A 16,571-nucleotide genomic window follows, 5' to 3' on the forward strand; every position below is an offset into this window, starting at 1 on the left:
CTCCCCCACCCCTCATCCTCCTAGGGATTTAAACAGTGGGGGTAGGGGGTTGAACCACAAAGCTTCATCCATATCACCCACCAGCTGAACAACCATGCCCTACACGTGGTGTGTGTATGTGTGTTTGTTTGTGTGTGTGTATGTGTGTGTATGTGCAGGTGACAAATGGATGCTAACACTGAGCCAGAGTCCACTCTATTAGCACAAACACAGGGTTTTAATCGTTAAATATATAAACAGGAAAGAAAACAAAGACATTCACACCGTTAACAGAGAGAAAGAAAGACAGACAGGAAGATAAAACAGTAAAAATGATGGATAATGCTTTCCACTGTAATGCAACTTGTTGCCCAGATTAAGAATAAGGTGGTGAACAGAGAAAAGGAAACCAAAACATAGAAAAACATCCAGACTATTTTTAAAACTGCGCTCCACCTTTACACTCTCCTCTCTTCGACTGTCTGTTAGGATTTCTCCGAACCGCCCCCCAAGCTAGTGGGTCCAATCAACATCCCTTATACCCACTTCCAAAACTCAGGAACAGACCGACAGATGGATAGACAGACCGACAGACAGGTAGGTAGACATAGGGTTAAGGACAACGTCATGCTCATTTTCTGCAGGTCTGTCACTCCTGATGGCATATAGAGGAACAGTGATCACCAGCAGGATGAGAGAAAAGGAGTGTGTGTCCATGATTTGGGGATGGGGATGAGGTGTACTCCTGAATGCAAGCCACAGGTATTAACTTTGGCCTCCAACCCCTTCCTCCTTCAGATATCAGAAACAATGGTCCACAAAGGTCAGCTAAGAACCTGCCCATTGGGCACACCAGGTCATTTCAACATGGATAATTGTGTCATATTTGGTTGAGACGTTGATCAATGAGATTACAACCTATATTCAACTCAAAAAGACAGCCAAACGTTAGTTGAATTTCCAATGTGTCATCAATATGCTTTCAACCATCTACAACCACGATCAAATTCCAATGGGAAAACTATGTCTGATTTTTGGTTTAGATGTCAAACGCCTATCACTGTACTTTCAACCATTTAAAAGCACAGCAGTTCAAATGGGAATACAATGTCAGATATTTTGTTTATTTATAAAACAGATTCATGTGTTATCACTGTGCTTCATCTGGTAGCACACAACCAAGTGACCTGGATTAAAGTTGAGATGACATTAAAAGTACATGATGCAAGTGATCAATGCCGTTTGAGATTCTGCGCAGATTATTACAGCGACCGTAAAGATCTCCACAGACCTGCAATGACCTATGATGCTATCTTGAACATGCACACTGTATATGATTACATAAGAAATGTATAGTTAACAGTAACCTCAAAATGTGGCCATGGATGTGTTACTCATTTTAAGGTTAAATGTTAAATTAGTTTGAAAGATTTACTGCATACAAAAATAATATGGAATTGTGTTTGGTTGACAACGCAACCAAATATCAACATTAAAAGGCGATGTATCTACTTATTGGATAGTTCCATCAGAGCCACTGGCTTAAACCTATTCTTTAACTTCTATTTTTGGTTGAGTTGGAGACATGAATCCAACATATCATTTGTTAACAAGTTAATCGGCTATTTATTTGTATTTCAAAAGGGATATTGAATTGTGTTCATTTTTTTGTCAACGCAACCAAATATCGACATTTGAAAGATATTTATCGTCTGCTTGGATAGTTCCATCTGTGCCACTGACTTACTCTGGCTTTAATTCCAGTTTGTCTGCAAATTAATAACTGATATGCTGGATTATTATATATGATTTTCTATGTTGAAATTTGGTTACCCTGATGCCATTATTCTCTGGTTGAAATTTCACCTTCAAAACAACAGGTTGATATTTTCCATGTAGATTCCACGTCACAATACATTGACAAATTACGTTGAAACACTGTTGATTCAACCAGTTTGTGCCCAGTAGGGGGGGGGGGGGTGTTCGCAGTGAAGGTTGTTTGCGGTGTCTCATGAAACATTATCTTATAAAAAGACTATGAAAACCAGTGAAGAACAAATTACTCAGTAGAAAAAAGCATTGTATTAATGTGTCCTGGTAGAGAAGAAAGTCATCCTTGATGTGTGTGTGTGTGTGTGTGTGTGTGTGTGTGTGTGTGTGTGTGTGTGTGAAAGAGAGTCCTTGACGTGGTGTGTGTGTGTCCTTAGTGTAGACTGTGTTCCCTGAACCTAGTGCCTTGTGTTCCAGGCACCTCATGCAGCAAGAGAGGAGTGTTCAGTGGTCGTTGTTCAGTCAGTAGAGGAACATCCTTCAATGCTGTCTCACAATTGCGTTACTTATTCTGTTTTTTTATTGGTTGGTTTGTTATAGTTGTTAATTCCAGAGAGATTGAACCTGCTGCTGTTTCTCCAGTGTGAGGTCATCATAGTACAGTAGTTGCTCGTTCGAGTGGTGGAGCACATATGGTCCAGAGGAGAATGTGTGTGTTTGTCATTCACTTAGGACGATTAAGTTTTGTGATGTTGTTTCTTGGTTATGTTCACTGGCAAGGTGAGGTATTGTATCCGGTGATCTCCATGTACACCTTAGTAAAAATACATTAATAAACGCTTTCTGATTGTTTTTAGCAATGTTGTCACCACTGTTATCCACTGGTACTTTAGAACTGGGAGAAGAACAGTCAACAGTACACCCCACGTTGCCACGGGAAGTAGGGGTGCTGAAGAAAATTACAAAAATAGTTTTTTTCTAATCACAAAAGTAGTGCACTGGGCCTTTAATAGTCCTGTATTCCTCCTCTGTAGCTCAGCTGGTAGAGCATAGTGTGTTTGATTCCCGGGACCACCCATACGTAGAAATAATTGCACACATCGCTTTGGATAAAAGCGCCTGCTAAATGGCATGATGTAGAGGAGGATTGAGACTGTGAATGTAGTCTGGGATTAGGAGGTAATTAGTTAACAATTAGATTATTACAAACTGTTTCATTAGATTAAACACGTGGTATCATGTAAAAATCTGTGTTTCAGAAACAAGGACTTGAAGAGAAGAAGAAAAGCTTCTCTAGTCATTCCTAGTGGTGTGCAGTGCAGTTGAATTCTGTGACCATTGTTTACATATTCAAAAGCGCTGAGAGTTGTCGAAAATGTGGATCCCAAACTTCGAAATGCCCTCCCCTCACCCACTTGAAGTCTTTAAAAGTGTCCCATACACATAATTTCAGTGATGCTGCACACACAAGTCCAGTGATGTAGATTCTTTCTTTTTAACTTTAACTTTTGGGGGCGTGACCCACCAGAACCAATGGAAGTGTTGATTAGAGCTCATATCACTCTCTTTCAAGTCTTTATCATTGTCTGATGCATTTCACAATACACCAGTCCGGCAATGTCATACACACTAGTCCAGTGATGTTGTCTAGTTCTAACCAAAGACATCAAAGTCCATGGCTGCCTCGTCCAGACTTACTTCCTGGGGGCTGGCCCTCGTGTAGCGTTGCCGGGCTTGTTCCCAGGGCGACGGACTGGCACCTTGGAGACAGGGATCCTGGTCCGGGCTGGGGGAGGAGCTTGGGTGGGTGTGTCAGAGGGAGGAGTGGCTGTGAGGACAGTGGAAAGAGCTGATTGGCTCACCGAGTGAGGGGGTGTGTTCTGTCTGACACTAAGAGGGATTTTGGACTCGCGGGGAAGGCTAGTGCTTCCCTTCATTGAGCGAAAAGATGAAGAGGAGGAAGAGGAAGGAGGAGTAGTCTGGGAGGGAGCGCTGCGTTTGTAGTCGTCAGTGGAGAGGGAAGGAGTACTTGTCAGATCTTCTTCCTCCTCCTCTTCCTCTTCATCAGATCTGTCCAATTCCTCATTGTAGAGGTCGTACAGCGCGTCGCCAGAGCAGCTGTCACGCGATAAACCAATCCTCTGGTTCCGCAGGAAGCCGTCGTCAGGCGTTGCCGTGGGGGTTGCCGAGGGCGTATCCCAATAGCCCTCGTCTCTAAGGGCCGGGACATCCTGTTGGGGCTGGACCTCCTCCTTAGTGTCCTTCTCATTGGGCAAAGAGGTTTGACGGGCAGCATGAGTGGGGAGTTTACTCATCCTTCCTCCCCCCACTAAAGGGATCTTGCTGAGTCCCAGAGACTTGACCTGGGGGGGTTTCCGCTCTGTACCCCTGGGGGGAGCCGGGTGAGAGCTGGGTCGGGGGAGGGCGGGGGAGTTCTCTCCCCCAGAGGGGAGCATGTGCCAGAGCCCCTGCATGTCTGCGTCGTCCACCCCGTCAGGGCTGGCCATCTCCTCGCCACCCCCCATGTAGGCCACCACGCCGCTGCCAGAGGGCTGCTGAATCGGGGCAGAGTGGGAGGGCATCAGCCGTGCCCTGGCTGGGAGGGGGGCAGGGGTGGAAGTGGGGGTAGGGGTAATGCTGGAAGGGGTGGCATGGTTAGTAATGGAGGATTTAGCTGGGGAGCTGCGTACTACCCCTCCCCCACTGCTACTGCTACTACTGGTGACACTTCCTCCTCCTCCATTTCCTCCTCCCACGTTTCCTGCCACCTCCTCCTCTGCGTCTGCGATGATATCACCGCATCCTGTCAGCGAATCAAAGCTCTTGAGCGAGGTGACGTCAGTGAAGAGGAGTGAACAGAGCCGGTCCACTGAGGGTTCAGAGGTGGGGTCACACCGATCCAGAGGGGGGGTGGCCGTTGCTGAGGAAATTGACGTTTTGGTTCTTGAGTGAAAGGCAGAGTGAAGAGGGGAAGGGGATGGTGTATAGGGGAATTCTGACAGGTTTGTCGTCATGGCAGTAGAGTGCGTGAGTGGTGTTGTGGCGTTGTCTGCGGGAGAAGTTCTCGCTGATTCTGTGTTTAGCTCAGCTTCCAAGCTCCCATTATCCTCCTGTGGTGAGCGGGGCTGGGGTTCAAGGGTCAGAGTGACGTCTTTCACTTCCTCCTTTAGAATCACATCTCCCTCTCTCACCTCCCTCCCCTCAGTTACCCCCACCTCTCCCTCCATCACTCTCTCCTTCCGCCGCCACCTTATACTACTAAAGAAGCCTTTTAAACCCCTCCCCCTGCTTCCAAACCCTGTATTCTCATTAGCTCTCACACTTCCTCGTCTGAGCAGCGAAAAGAAGCTCAGTGATTTGCTGAGAGACCTCACCTGTCCCGCCTCTGATATTCCAGACTCCTCCCCTCTCTGTCCATCTGTCTCCGAGCTTGTTAGTCCATCATGCGTTTTACTCCTGATGAGCTCATTAGCCGCCCCCACAGAATTCCCATTCACAGAATTCCCATTCTCGGAATTCCCATTCCCATTGGCCTCTTTGTTCCTGAAGGAGAAGAATCTGGCCATTCCGGAGCTGGAGCGTCGTTTTCCAAACAGCTTTAAGGCTGCTTTGTTGATCTTCCCTGGCGGTTGGGGGTCGCATGGGGGAACAGAAGGAGGAGGTGGAGGAGGTTCCACGCATTCTGACTGCACCTCCATCTTCTAGCTATCTCTATCACTCTATTTCTCCTGCTGTTTCCCTCTGTTCCGCTCTCTCTCTCTCACTCACACTCTCTCTCTATCCTGCAGCCTGGTACTCTCTCGCTTCCTCACTGGTTCTATCTGATGCTTGCCTGTTGGTTTTCCCTCTCTCTCTCTCTCTCTCTCTGTCTCTTTCTCTCTCTCAAACACACACACGCCGGGTGCTACTCCTGACTGTATCCATGGCAACTGGTTGGGCTAAGCAGCTTTCGTCAGAGTTGGCGGACTGCCCATGTCTCTCCTCCTCCCTCTCTCCCTCCCCCTCCCCACCCGATCAGCACCATGGCTCCCTCTCTTCTTTTCTGTCCTTTATTTATTCATCTTTGTTCACGCCCCCAGATTAGTTCCTCCCATCAAAGTGAGACATAGAGAGAGACTGACTTGTGCTGCACTACTGTGTGTGGTTGTGTGTGTGGTTGTGTGTGTGTGGGTGTGTGTACGTGTTTGTGTTTGTGTGAGATTTCAATAGTACGTTAGACAGATGAGCTTGTGTTTGCTTATGAATGTGTGACCTATACAGAACTTACATAATAACATGTGTGTATGTGTTCAGAAGTAAACACTAAGTATAAAAACTGATCCCCTCAAATCCCACTCAGATGAGAAGACTCAGTTGTGTAGTGTTTTTCCCCCATTGCATGTGTGTCTGTGTGTCTGTCTGTGTGTCTCTGTGTGTGTGTGTGTGTGTGTGTGTGTGTGTGTGTGTGTGTGTGTGTGTGTGTGTGTGTGTGTGTGTGTGTGTGTGAGTAGATCTGCTGATCAGTGGAATGAATAGGATAAAGCATGCATATAGATTTAGATAATTATCTCAGCATTGCTAATGTTCTCAACACACACACACACTCACTCACTCAGTCACACACACACACCTCCAGTAGAGTTTGGCCTGGCAGTATACAACATATGGCAGTATACAACTAACCCTGTTCCACATGGAGTCAAGGACCATGTGTCCAATAGGATATGAGAGCTAAGAGACAGTGGTCTAACAGTCTCATCTAAAGACGACTGACTGTTGGAATAGATTTTTTGGTGTTGTGTATTTGACCCAATGAAATAAATACATACATGTATAGTACCTGTATATCATACCGTTTTGTTCTGTCTCCCTCCTCGTGTTTTGTCCACAGACTCTGTTTCATTCTCTCCTTCCTATATGAGTACTGCTTATGTGCTCAATCTGTACTATCCTTTTTCTAGTCCTTTTCTATTCCTCCAATCCTCCCTATCTCCCCTCAGCACCCGACCTACTTTTAGCCGCTCTCCTCGCTCCTTCCCTCCTCCCCCTCTTCCTTCCTAGTTTTGAGGCACGGGTGTCATGTATTGTCATGTTGTGTCTTTCTGTCCTTTCCTTTCACCCTGTCTCCCTCTGCTGGTCGTATTAGGTTACCTTTTCTCCCCCGCTTTCCCCCAGCTGTTCCTTGTCTCCTCTTGACTACCTCGTCACCCCTTCTCCCACCTGTTCCCCTTTTCCCTCTGATTAGTCCCCTATATCTCTCTCTGTTTTTGTTCCTGTCCTTGTCGGATTCTTGTTTGTTGTGTTTCATGCCTGAGCCAGACTATCGTCATGTTTGCTGTAACCTTGTCCTGTCCTGTCGGAATCTGCCGGTCTATCTGAGCCTACCTATGTTTGGTTATTAAAGAAGCTCTGTTTAAGTTAGTTCGCTTTTGGGTCCTCATTCACTCACCGTAACAGAAGAATCCGACCAAGAATGGACCCAGCGACTTCGGATCCTCTCCACTCAGCCGTCGAGATCCAGGGAGCGATGCTAGGCAGACACGAGCAGGAATTGTCTGCTGCTCGACATGCCGTTGAGACCCTGGCCACCCAAGTCTCCAACCTCACAGAACAGGTTCACCATCTCCGCCTCGATCCACCGGCCACTTCCAGGGCTTTCGAATCTCCGGAGCCCAGAATCAATAACCCGCCGTGTTACTCTGGGGAGCCCACTGAATGCCGCTCGTTCCTCACCCAGTGTGATATTGTGTTTTCTCTCCAGCCCAACACTTACTCCAGGAGCACTGCTCGTGTCGCCTACGTCATATCTCTCCTTATTGGACGGGCTCGTGAGTGGGGCACGGCAATCTGGGAGGCAAGGGCTGAGTGTACTAACCAGTATCAGGACTTTAAGGAGGAGATGATACGGGTTTTTGATCGATCTGTTTTTGGGGAGGAGGCTTCCAGGGCCCTGTCTTCCCTATGTCAAGGTAATCGATCCATAACAGACTACTCTATTGAGTTTCGCACTCTTGCTGCCTCCAGTGGCTGGAACGAGCCGGCTTTGCTCGCTCGTTTTCTGGAGGGTCTCCGCGCAGAGGTAAAGGATGAGATTCTCTCCCGGGAGGTCCCTTCCAGCGTGGATTCCCTGATTGAACTCGCTATTCGCATTGAGCGACGGGTTGATCTTCGTCACGAGCTCGTGGAAAGGAGCTTGCGTTCTCCGTTGCCCCCCTCTCCGCATCACTACCATCTTCCTCTGCCGGCTCGGGAGCTGAGCCTATGCAGCTGGGAGGTATCCGCATCTCGACTAAGGAGAGGGAACGGAGAATCACCAACCGCCTCTGTCTCTATTGCGGTTCTGCTGGTCATTTTGTCACTTCATGTCCAGTAAAAGCCAGAGCTCATCAGTAAGCGGAGGGCTACTGGTGAGCGCTACTACTCCTGTCTCTCCTTCAAGATCCTGCACTACCTTGTCGGTCCATCTACGCTGGACCGGTTCGTCAGCTTCCTGCAGTGCCTTAATAGACTCTGGGGCGGAGGGCTGTTTTATGGACGAGACCTGGGCTCGGGAACATGACATTCCTCTCAGACAGTTAAGGGAGTCCACGGCCTTGTTCGCCCTGGATGGTAGTCCTCTCCCCAGGATTCAGCGTGAGACGCTACCTTTAACCCTCACTGTTTCTGGTAATCATAGCGAAACCATTTCTTTTTTGATTTTTCGTTCACCTTTTACACCTGTTGTTTTGGGCCATCCCTGGCTAGTTTGTCATAATCCTTCCATTAATTGGTCTAGTAATTCTATCCTCTCCTGGAACGTCTCTTGTCATGTGAAATGTTTAATGTCTGCTATCCCTCCTGTTTCCTCTGTCTCTTCTTCACAGGAGGAGCCTGGTGATTTGACAGGGGTGCCGGAGGAATATCACGATCTGCGCACGGTGTTCAGTCGGTCCAGGGCCACCTCTCTTCCTCCACACCGGTCGTATGATTGTAGTATTGATCTCCTTCCGGGAACCACTCCCCCCCGGGGTAGACTATACTCTCTGTCGGCTCCCGAACGTAAGGCTCTCAAGGATTATTTGTCTGTAGCTCTTGACGCCGGTACCATAGTCCCCTCCTCCTCTCCCGCCGGAGCGGGGTTTTTTTTTGTCAAGAAGAAGGACGGGTCTCTGCGCCCCTGCATAGATTATCGAGGGCTGAATGACATAACAGTTAAGAATCGTTATCCGCTTCCTCTTATGTCTTCAGCCTTCGAGATCCTGCAGGGAGCCAGGTTTTTCACTAAGTTGGACCTTCGTAACGCTTACCATCTCGTGCGCATCAGGGAGGGGGACGAGTGGAAGACGGCGTTTAACACTCCGTTAGGGCACTTTGAATACCGGGTTCTTCCTTTCGGCCTCGCTAACGCTCCAGCTGTCTTTCAGGCATTAGTCAATGATGTCCTGAGAGACATGCTGAACATCTTTGTTTTCGTTTACCTTGACGATATCCTGATTTTTTCACCGTCACTCCAGATTCATCTTCAGCACGTTCGACGTGTCCTCCAGCGCCTTTTAGAGAATTGTCTTTTTGTGAAGGCTGAGAAGTGCACTTTTCATGCCTCCTCCGTCACATTTCTCGGTTCTGTTATTTCCGCTGAAGGCATTAAGATGGATCCCGCTAAGGTCCAAGCTGTCATTGATTGGCCCGCCCCTAAGTCACGCGTCGAGCTGCAGCGCTTTCTCGGCTTCGCGAACTTCTATCGTCGTTTCATCCGTAATTTCGGTCAGGTGGCAGCTCCTCTCACAGCCCTTACTTCTGTCAAGACGTGCTTTAAGTGGTCCGTTTCCGCCCAGGGAGCTTTTGATCTCCTCAAGAATCGTTTTACATCCGCTCCTATCCTTGTTACACCTGACGTCTCTAGACAGTTCGTTGTCGAGGTTGACGCGTCAGAGGTGGGCGTGGGAGCCATTCTTTCTCAGCGCTCCCTCTCTGACGACAAGGTCCACCCATGCGCGTATTTTTCTCATCGCCTGTCGCCGTCGGAACGTAACTATGATGTGGGAAACCGCGAACTGCTCGCCATCCGGTTAGCCCTAGGCGAATGGCGACAGTGGTTGGAGGGGGCGACCGTTCCTTTTGTCGTTTGGACTGACCATAGGAACCTTGAGTACATCCGTTCTGCCAAACGACTTAATGCGCGTCAGGCGCGTTGGGCGCTGTTTTTCGCTCGTTTCGAGTTCGTGATTTCTTATCGTCCGGGCTCTAAGAACACCAAGCCTGATGCTTTATCTCGTCTCTTCAGTTCTTCAGTAGCCTCCACTGACCCCGAGGGGATTCTCCCTGAGGGGCGTGTTGTCGGGTTGACTGTCTGGGGAATTGAGAGGCAGGTAAAGCAAGCGCTCACTCACACTCCGTCGCCGCGCGCTTGTCCTAGGAACCTTCTTTTCGTTCCCGTTCCTACTCGTCTGGCCGTTCTTCAGTGGGCTCACTCTGCCAAGTTAGCCGGCCACCCTGGCGTTCGGGGTACGCTTGCTTCCATTCGCCAGCGTTTTTGGTGGCCCACCCGGGAGCATGACACGCGTCGTTTCGTGGCTGCTTGTTCGGTCTGCGCGCAGACTAAGTCCGGTAACTCCCCTCCTGCCGGCCGTCTCAGGCCGCTTCCCATTCCCTCTCGACCGTGGTCTCACATCGCCTTAGATTTTGTCACCGGACTGCCTTCGTCAGCGGGGAAGACTGTTATTCTTACGGTTGTCGATAGGTTCTCTAAGGCGGCTCATTTCATTCCCCTTGCTAAGCTTCCTTCTGCTAAAGAGACGGCACAAATCATCATCGAGAATGTTTTCAGAATTCATGGCCTTCCGTCAGACGTCGTTTCGGACAGAGGTCCGCAATTCACGTCTCAATTTTGGAGGGAGTTTTGCCGTTTGATTGGGGCTTCCGTCAGTCTCTCTTCCGGCTTTCACCCCCAGTCTAACGGTCAAGCAGAACGGGCCAATCAGACTATTGGTCGCATCTTACGCAGTCTTTCTTTTCGCAACCCTGCGTCTTGGTCAGAACAGCTCCCCTGGGCAGAATACGCCCACAACTCGCTTCCTTCGTCTGCGACCGGGCTATCTCCTTTTCAGAGTAGCCTCGGGTACCAGCCTCCGCTGTTCTCATCTCAGTTCGCCGAGTCCAGCGTCCCCTCCGCTCAGGCTTTTGTCCAACGTTGCGAGCGCACCTGGAAGAGGGTCAGGTCTGCACTTTGCCGTTATAGGACGCAGACTGTGAGGGCTGCTAATAAGCGTAGAACTAAGAGTCCTAGATATTGTCGCGGTCAGAGAGTTTGGCTCTCCACTCAGAACCTTCCCCTTAAGACGGCTTCTCGCAAGTTGACCCCGCGGTTCATTGGTCCGTTCCGTATTTCTCGGGTTAATTAATCCCGAGAAATCCAGGATCATTAATCCTGTCGCAGTTCGACTTCTTCTTCCGCGATACCTTCGTCGCGTCCACCCGGTCTTCCATGTCTCCTGTATTAAGCCCGTTCTTCGCGCCCCCGCTCGTCTTCCCCCCCCCCCCCCCATCCTTGTCGAGGGCGCACCCATCTACAGGGTCCGCAGGATTTTGGACATGCGTCCTCGGGGCCGTGGTCACCAGTACCTCGTTGATTGGGAGGGGTACGGTCCTGAGGAGAGGAGTTGGGTTCCCTCTCGGGACGTGCTGGACCGTGCGCTGATCGAGGATTTCCTCCGTTGCCGCCAGGTTTCCTCCTCGAGTGCGCCAGGAGGCGCTCGGTGAGTGGGGGGGTACTGTCATGTATTGTCATGTTGTGTCTTTCTGTCCTTTCCTTTCACCCTGTCTCCCTCTGCTGGTTGTATTAGGTTACCTTTTCTCCCCCGCTTTCCCCCAGCTGTTCCTTGTCTCCTCTTGACTACCTCGTCACCCCTTCTCCCACCTGTTCCCCTTTTCCCTCTGATTAGTCCCCTATATCTCTCTCTGTTTTTGTTCCTGTCCTTGTCGGATTCTTGTTTGTTGTGTTTCATGCCTGAGCCAGACTATCGTCATGTTTGCTGTAACCTTGTCCTGTCCTGTCGGAATCTGCCGGTCTATCTGAGCCTACCTATGTTTGGTTATTAAAGAAGCTCTGTTTAAGTTAGTTCGCTTTTGGGTCCTCATTCACTCACCGTAACAACGGGACCCATCTTCCACCTCATTGCTATCAAACAATGTCTTCATTCACATGGAGGCTACCAACATCCACACAGACACACACACAAAGACAGGTGAGGGCTTCCCCAGAGTGAAGCGCTGAGGTGGATCTCCTTATGCTCTTTCCCAGCCAACTCTATTAGATAGAGCCTAACCAGGCCTGCCTGTCTGTCTACCTACCTTCCTGTCTGTCTGCTTATCTGTCTGTCTGCTTGCATGTCTGCCTGTCTACCTACCTTCCTGTCTGTCTGCCTACTAGCTTGTCTAACTACAGTACCTACCTGTCTGCCTGCGAAAATAGTATGTTACTCTCTATCTCTCTCTCGATTGCGTGTTTTTTCACAGGCCCCCTGGGTTGATCTCATCACTAAATGGGACAGTTAGAGGACATTACAGAGTGTTACTGAGTGTGTGCGTGTGTGTGTGTGTGAGAGAGAGAGAGGTATCTGTCTATTGACTCCATATTCAGACCAATGACTCAATCCATTGATGGGCTGAAGCAGAGTGGAGTGGATTGTGAGAGTGGTTGGTATGGTAACAATTATTGGATGGATCAGGCCGTGAATAGCCATGTTATTTATATCTGCCTTATTAGACATCCGTCTGGCCATAGTGGTAAGGACAGATTTGATGGATTTAACAGGTCATATCTTCTGCTCTGAACAATACAAAAGTATAACCCTTCCTCTAATACAGAATTAATAACACACAGTACACAGACATGTGCATGCAGACAGAGCATACACTGGTCACCCCCTCTGTAGCCTCAGGAGTCTTGTAGTGAGTGGTTTTGGGGGGTAGGGACTCTTGGAAGAGTGTCTCCTCAGTGTGGCTGGGTCAGAATTAGACTAATCCATGTATGTGTGTGTGTGTGTGTGTGTGTTGTAACCCCCCCAGGATTACTCATTGTGCTCTTTTGTTCCTGTAATGAACAGGGAGCAGCTTTAGGTCTTATTAAGTGACATAGAGCCACTCCCCCCATTGTGACACAGTATGAATATACACACACTCCTATATTAAAATCACATGTACAGTTCAGTCAACAAATTGTATTTGCTGTCTTAGGACTGGTCTAAATGTGAGCATGAAAAGGGAACATGTAGATACAAAAGTATGTGGACATCCCTTCAAATGAGTGGATTCGGCTATTTCAGCCACACCCGTTGCTGACAGTTGTATAATATCGAGTACACCGCCATGCAATCACCATAGACAAACATTGGCCCATACTGAAGAGCTCAGTGACTTTCAATGTGGAACCGTCATAGGATGCCACCTTTCCAACAAATCAGTTTATCAAATTTCTGCCCTGCTAGAGCTGCCCCAGTCAACTGTAAGTGCTGTTATTGTGAAGTGGAAACGTATAGGAGCAACAATGGCTCAGCCGCAAATACAAGCACAAAGTGCTTAAAAATCATCTGTCCTTGGTTGCAAGGAACACTCACTACCGAGTTCCAAACTGCCTCTGGAAGCAACGTCAGCACAATAACAGTTCGTCGGGAGCTTCATGAAATGGGTTTCCATGGTGAGCAGCCGCACACAAGCCTAAGATCGCCATGCACAATGCCAAGTGTCAACTGGAGTGGTGTAAAGCTTGCCGCCATTGGACTCTGGAGCAGTGGAAACGAGTTCTCTGGAGTGATGAATCACACTTCACCATCTGGCAGCACGACGGAAGAATCTGGGTTTGGAGAACGGCAGGAGAACTCTACCTGCAGTGACAACTGTAAAGTTTGGTGGAGGAGGAATAATGGTCTGGGGCTGTTTTTCATGGTTCAGGTTCAGGCCTTAGTTCCACTGAAGGGAAACCTTAACGCTACAGCATACAAACATTCTAGATGATTCTGTGATTCCAACTTTGTGGTTGGAGGAAGGCCCTTTCCTGTTTCAGCATGACAATGCCCCCATGCACAAAGCAAGAACCATACAGAAATGGTTTGTCGAGATCGGTGTGGAAGAACCTGACTGGCTTGCACAGAGCCCCGACCTCAACCCCGTCGAACACCTTTGGGATGAATTGGAACGCCGACTGCGAGCCAGGCCTAATCGTCCAACATCAGTGCCCGACCTCATTAACGCTTGTGGCTGAATGGAAGCAATGTTCCAACGTCCAATGGAAAGTCTTCCCAGAAGAGTGGAGGCTGTTGTAGTAGCAAAGGGGGGGACCAACTCCATACTAATACCCAGGATTTTTGAATGAGATGTTCGACGAGCGGGTGTCCACGTTTGGCCATGTATGGAGCGTGTGTGTGTGTGTGGGTGGACGTGCATGCATGTATACTTAGCCCTCAGTAGTGTCATGGCTGTCTGCGGTGTAGAACGTAGCAGAATGTTGGCGTGCTATGGGAGAGGGTAGGGGAACCATGTCGTGTAGAAGACTTGTTAATGTTTAATGGAAGTTAAAGTGCAACGGGACTAAATGGCTTACGGAAGCACAGTTCATCCTGTAGAGGGAGAGAGAAGTGTAGGGAGTGAAGTCTTGTCTATGCAATCCAACCCTTCAGCAGACACTCTGGACATAGTGTGTGTGTATGTATAGTAACAGTGACCTCCAGAGCTCATTTACAACAAGGACCTTCTTGTCTCAGGCTACAGGGTTTTAGCTGGTCTTTACTGAAAGCTGACACGAGTATAGAGTAGCAACAATGTATTGGTGAAAACAGACATAATCACACACACAGGCTTGGAATAAAAGGCCTGGTAAAGTACATTGGTACAGTGTCTTCATGGAGATTTGCAGAGAGCTGGTGGAACTAGTTCAATACCCATGCAGGGCATATTCATAAATCATTTAGGAGCAAGTGCTTTACCCCCCTCCCCCAGTTACTTTCAGACAAACTTCACAATGTATGTTCACACACACACACACACGTAATACCATCTGTACACTGTGTGCTTGTCAGTGTGTGAGAGGGATCAGAGAAATGGTTTAGGTCAACTTGTATAAACCCATTCCAGACAGTCTAATCCTAACTCTGTTACACTACTGTAGTGACTGCTGGGGGACAGCAATGTCCTGACCTCGGCATGGGCCGTTGTGGGGTTACATTATACACTGTAGTGAGGCTACACGGGTCCCGCGGGCCCAAGGGGAATCAAGGAGGGCCTAGTTCTAGTGGCCAGCTCAGATGCACTACCACGAACATGGGCCGTCGTGGGGTTACATTATACACTGTAGTGAGGCTACACGGGTCCCGCGGGCCCAAGGGTAATCAAGGAGGTTCTAGTGGCCAGCTCAGATGCACTATGACGAACAACTAAAACAATGGGTGACTGTCCTATTGCTTGCTGTTGCCAAAGTGTGTTGTAGTGACCACCTGCTGGATGCCAGTTATGGCTGTTCTCACCAATGTGGAGGCGGGGAAAAAAACGCACACCTGTTTAGACGAGGTGCTGCCTAGCGGAGTAGAACACCTGTTTAGACGAGGTGCTGCCTAGCGGAGTAGAACACCTGTTTAGACGAGGTGCTGCCTAGCGGAGTAGAACACCTGTTTAGACGAGGTGCTGCCTAGCGGAGTAGAACACCTGTTTAGACGAGGTGCTGCCTAGCGGAGTAGAACACCTGTTTAGACGAGGTGCTGCCTAGCGGAGTAGAACACCTGTTTAGACGAGGTGCTGCCTAGCGGAGTAGAACACCTGTTTAGACGAGGTGCTGCCTAGCATAGTAGAACACCTGTTTAGACGAGGTGATGCCTAGCGGAGTAGAACACCTGTTTAGACGAGGTGATGCCTAGCGGAGTAGAACACCTGTTTAGACGAGGTGCTGCCTAGCGGAGTAGAACACCTGTTTAGACGAGGTGCTGCCTAGCGGAGTAGAACACTTGAAAAATAAATGGAGAGCCGCACACTCTAGGAGCTCCGATGCAATAATTGAATAACCTAACCAACGTTGACAGACAAGCGGTCTTCATCAGGGTATAGTCACCCTGACGTTCTCACCAATGGAACATGAGGAACTGTCTGAAAGATCGCGATAACCTGGTCAGAGGCTCTACTGCACATGTCAAACTCATTCCATAGAGGGCCAAGCGTCTGTGGGTTCTTTCCTCCCTTGTACTTGGTTGATGAATTAAGGTCACTAATTAGTAAGGAACTCCCTTCTCACCTAGTTGTCCAGGTGTTCATTGAAAGGAAAAACCAGCAGACACTAGGCCCTCCATGGAATGAGTTGACAGCCCTGCTCTAGTCTCCTCTAATGGATTGACAAACTCTTCCTGTCTCTCACACACAGCCACCTTGTTCTCCGGCTGACCCCTCCAATGTTCTATGACCCCAGAGTAACTATGGCAATTACCTTGAAAATGGGGTTATGACCTTACCCAGCGAGACAAAGGTAACCAACTGGATTATCCAATCAACCCAAGGGAGCCAAAGGGATTATCTCAATGCCATGCCCATGGATGAATGTTGGACATGGCAGTAAAAATCAGCTTTCAGCATCCATCATTCAGATTACAGTGGAATCTCGGAAGATGGAACAGTTTGAAGGATAAATGATCTGATTTCAGTGCAATTCCACGTTAAAACAGGGTTATCCAAAGATGTTCTGGCTTAGACGGAGGATCGAGACGTTTTAGAACTCAAATCTGTACCTGGCCGTCACCCCATCTGGAGGATCACAATATTAAGAACATGAAATATGGGATGTTCATTACTAAATCGGCTAGACGTTGGATTAAGGGGAGAATCTGATG

At 48.7% G+C, this 16,571-nt stretch overlaps 1 protein-coding gene across 1 annotated transcript; it reads right to left on the bottom strand.

The window, feature by feature from the left end:
* Positions 1-196: 196 nt before the first annotated feature.
* On the bottom strand, positions 197-5,662 carry LOC110535430 (APC membrane recruitment protein 2-like). Its single transcript, XM_021620421.2, has one exon. The coding sequence runs from the start codon at positions 5,445-5,447 to the stop codon at positions 3,444-3,446; it is 2,004 nt and encodes a 667-aa protein (XP_021476096.1). The 5' UTR covers positions 5,448-5,662; the 3' UTR covers positions 197-3,443.
* Positions 5,663-16,571: the final 10,909 nt, after the last annotated feature.

Source organism: Oncorhynchus mykiss, chromosome 11 (genome assembly GCF_013265735.2).
Source record: "Oncorhynchus mykiss isolate Arlee chromosome 11, USDA_OmykA_1.1, whole genome shotgun sequence".
NCBI classification, from domain to species: domain Eukaryota; kingdom Metazoa; phylum Chordata; class Actinopteri; order Salmoniformes; family Salmonidae; genus Oncorhynchus; species Oncorhynchus mykiss.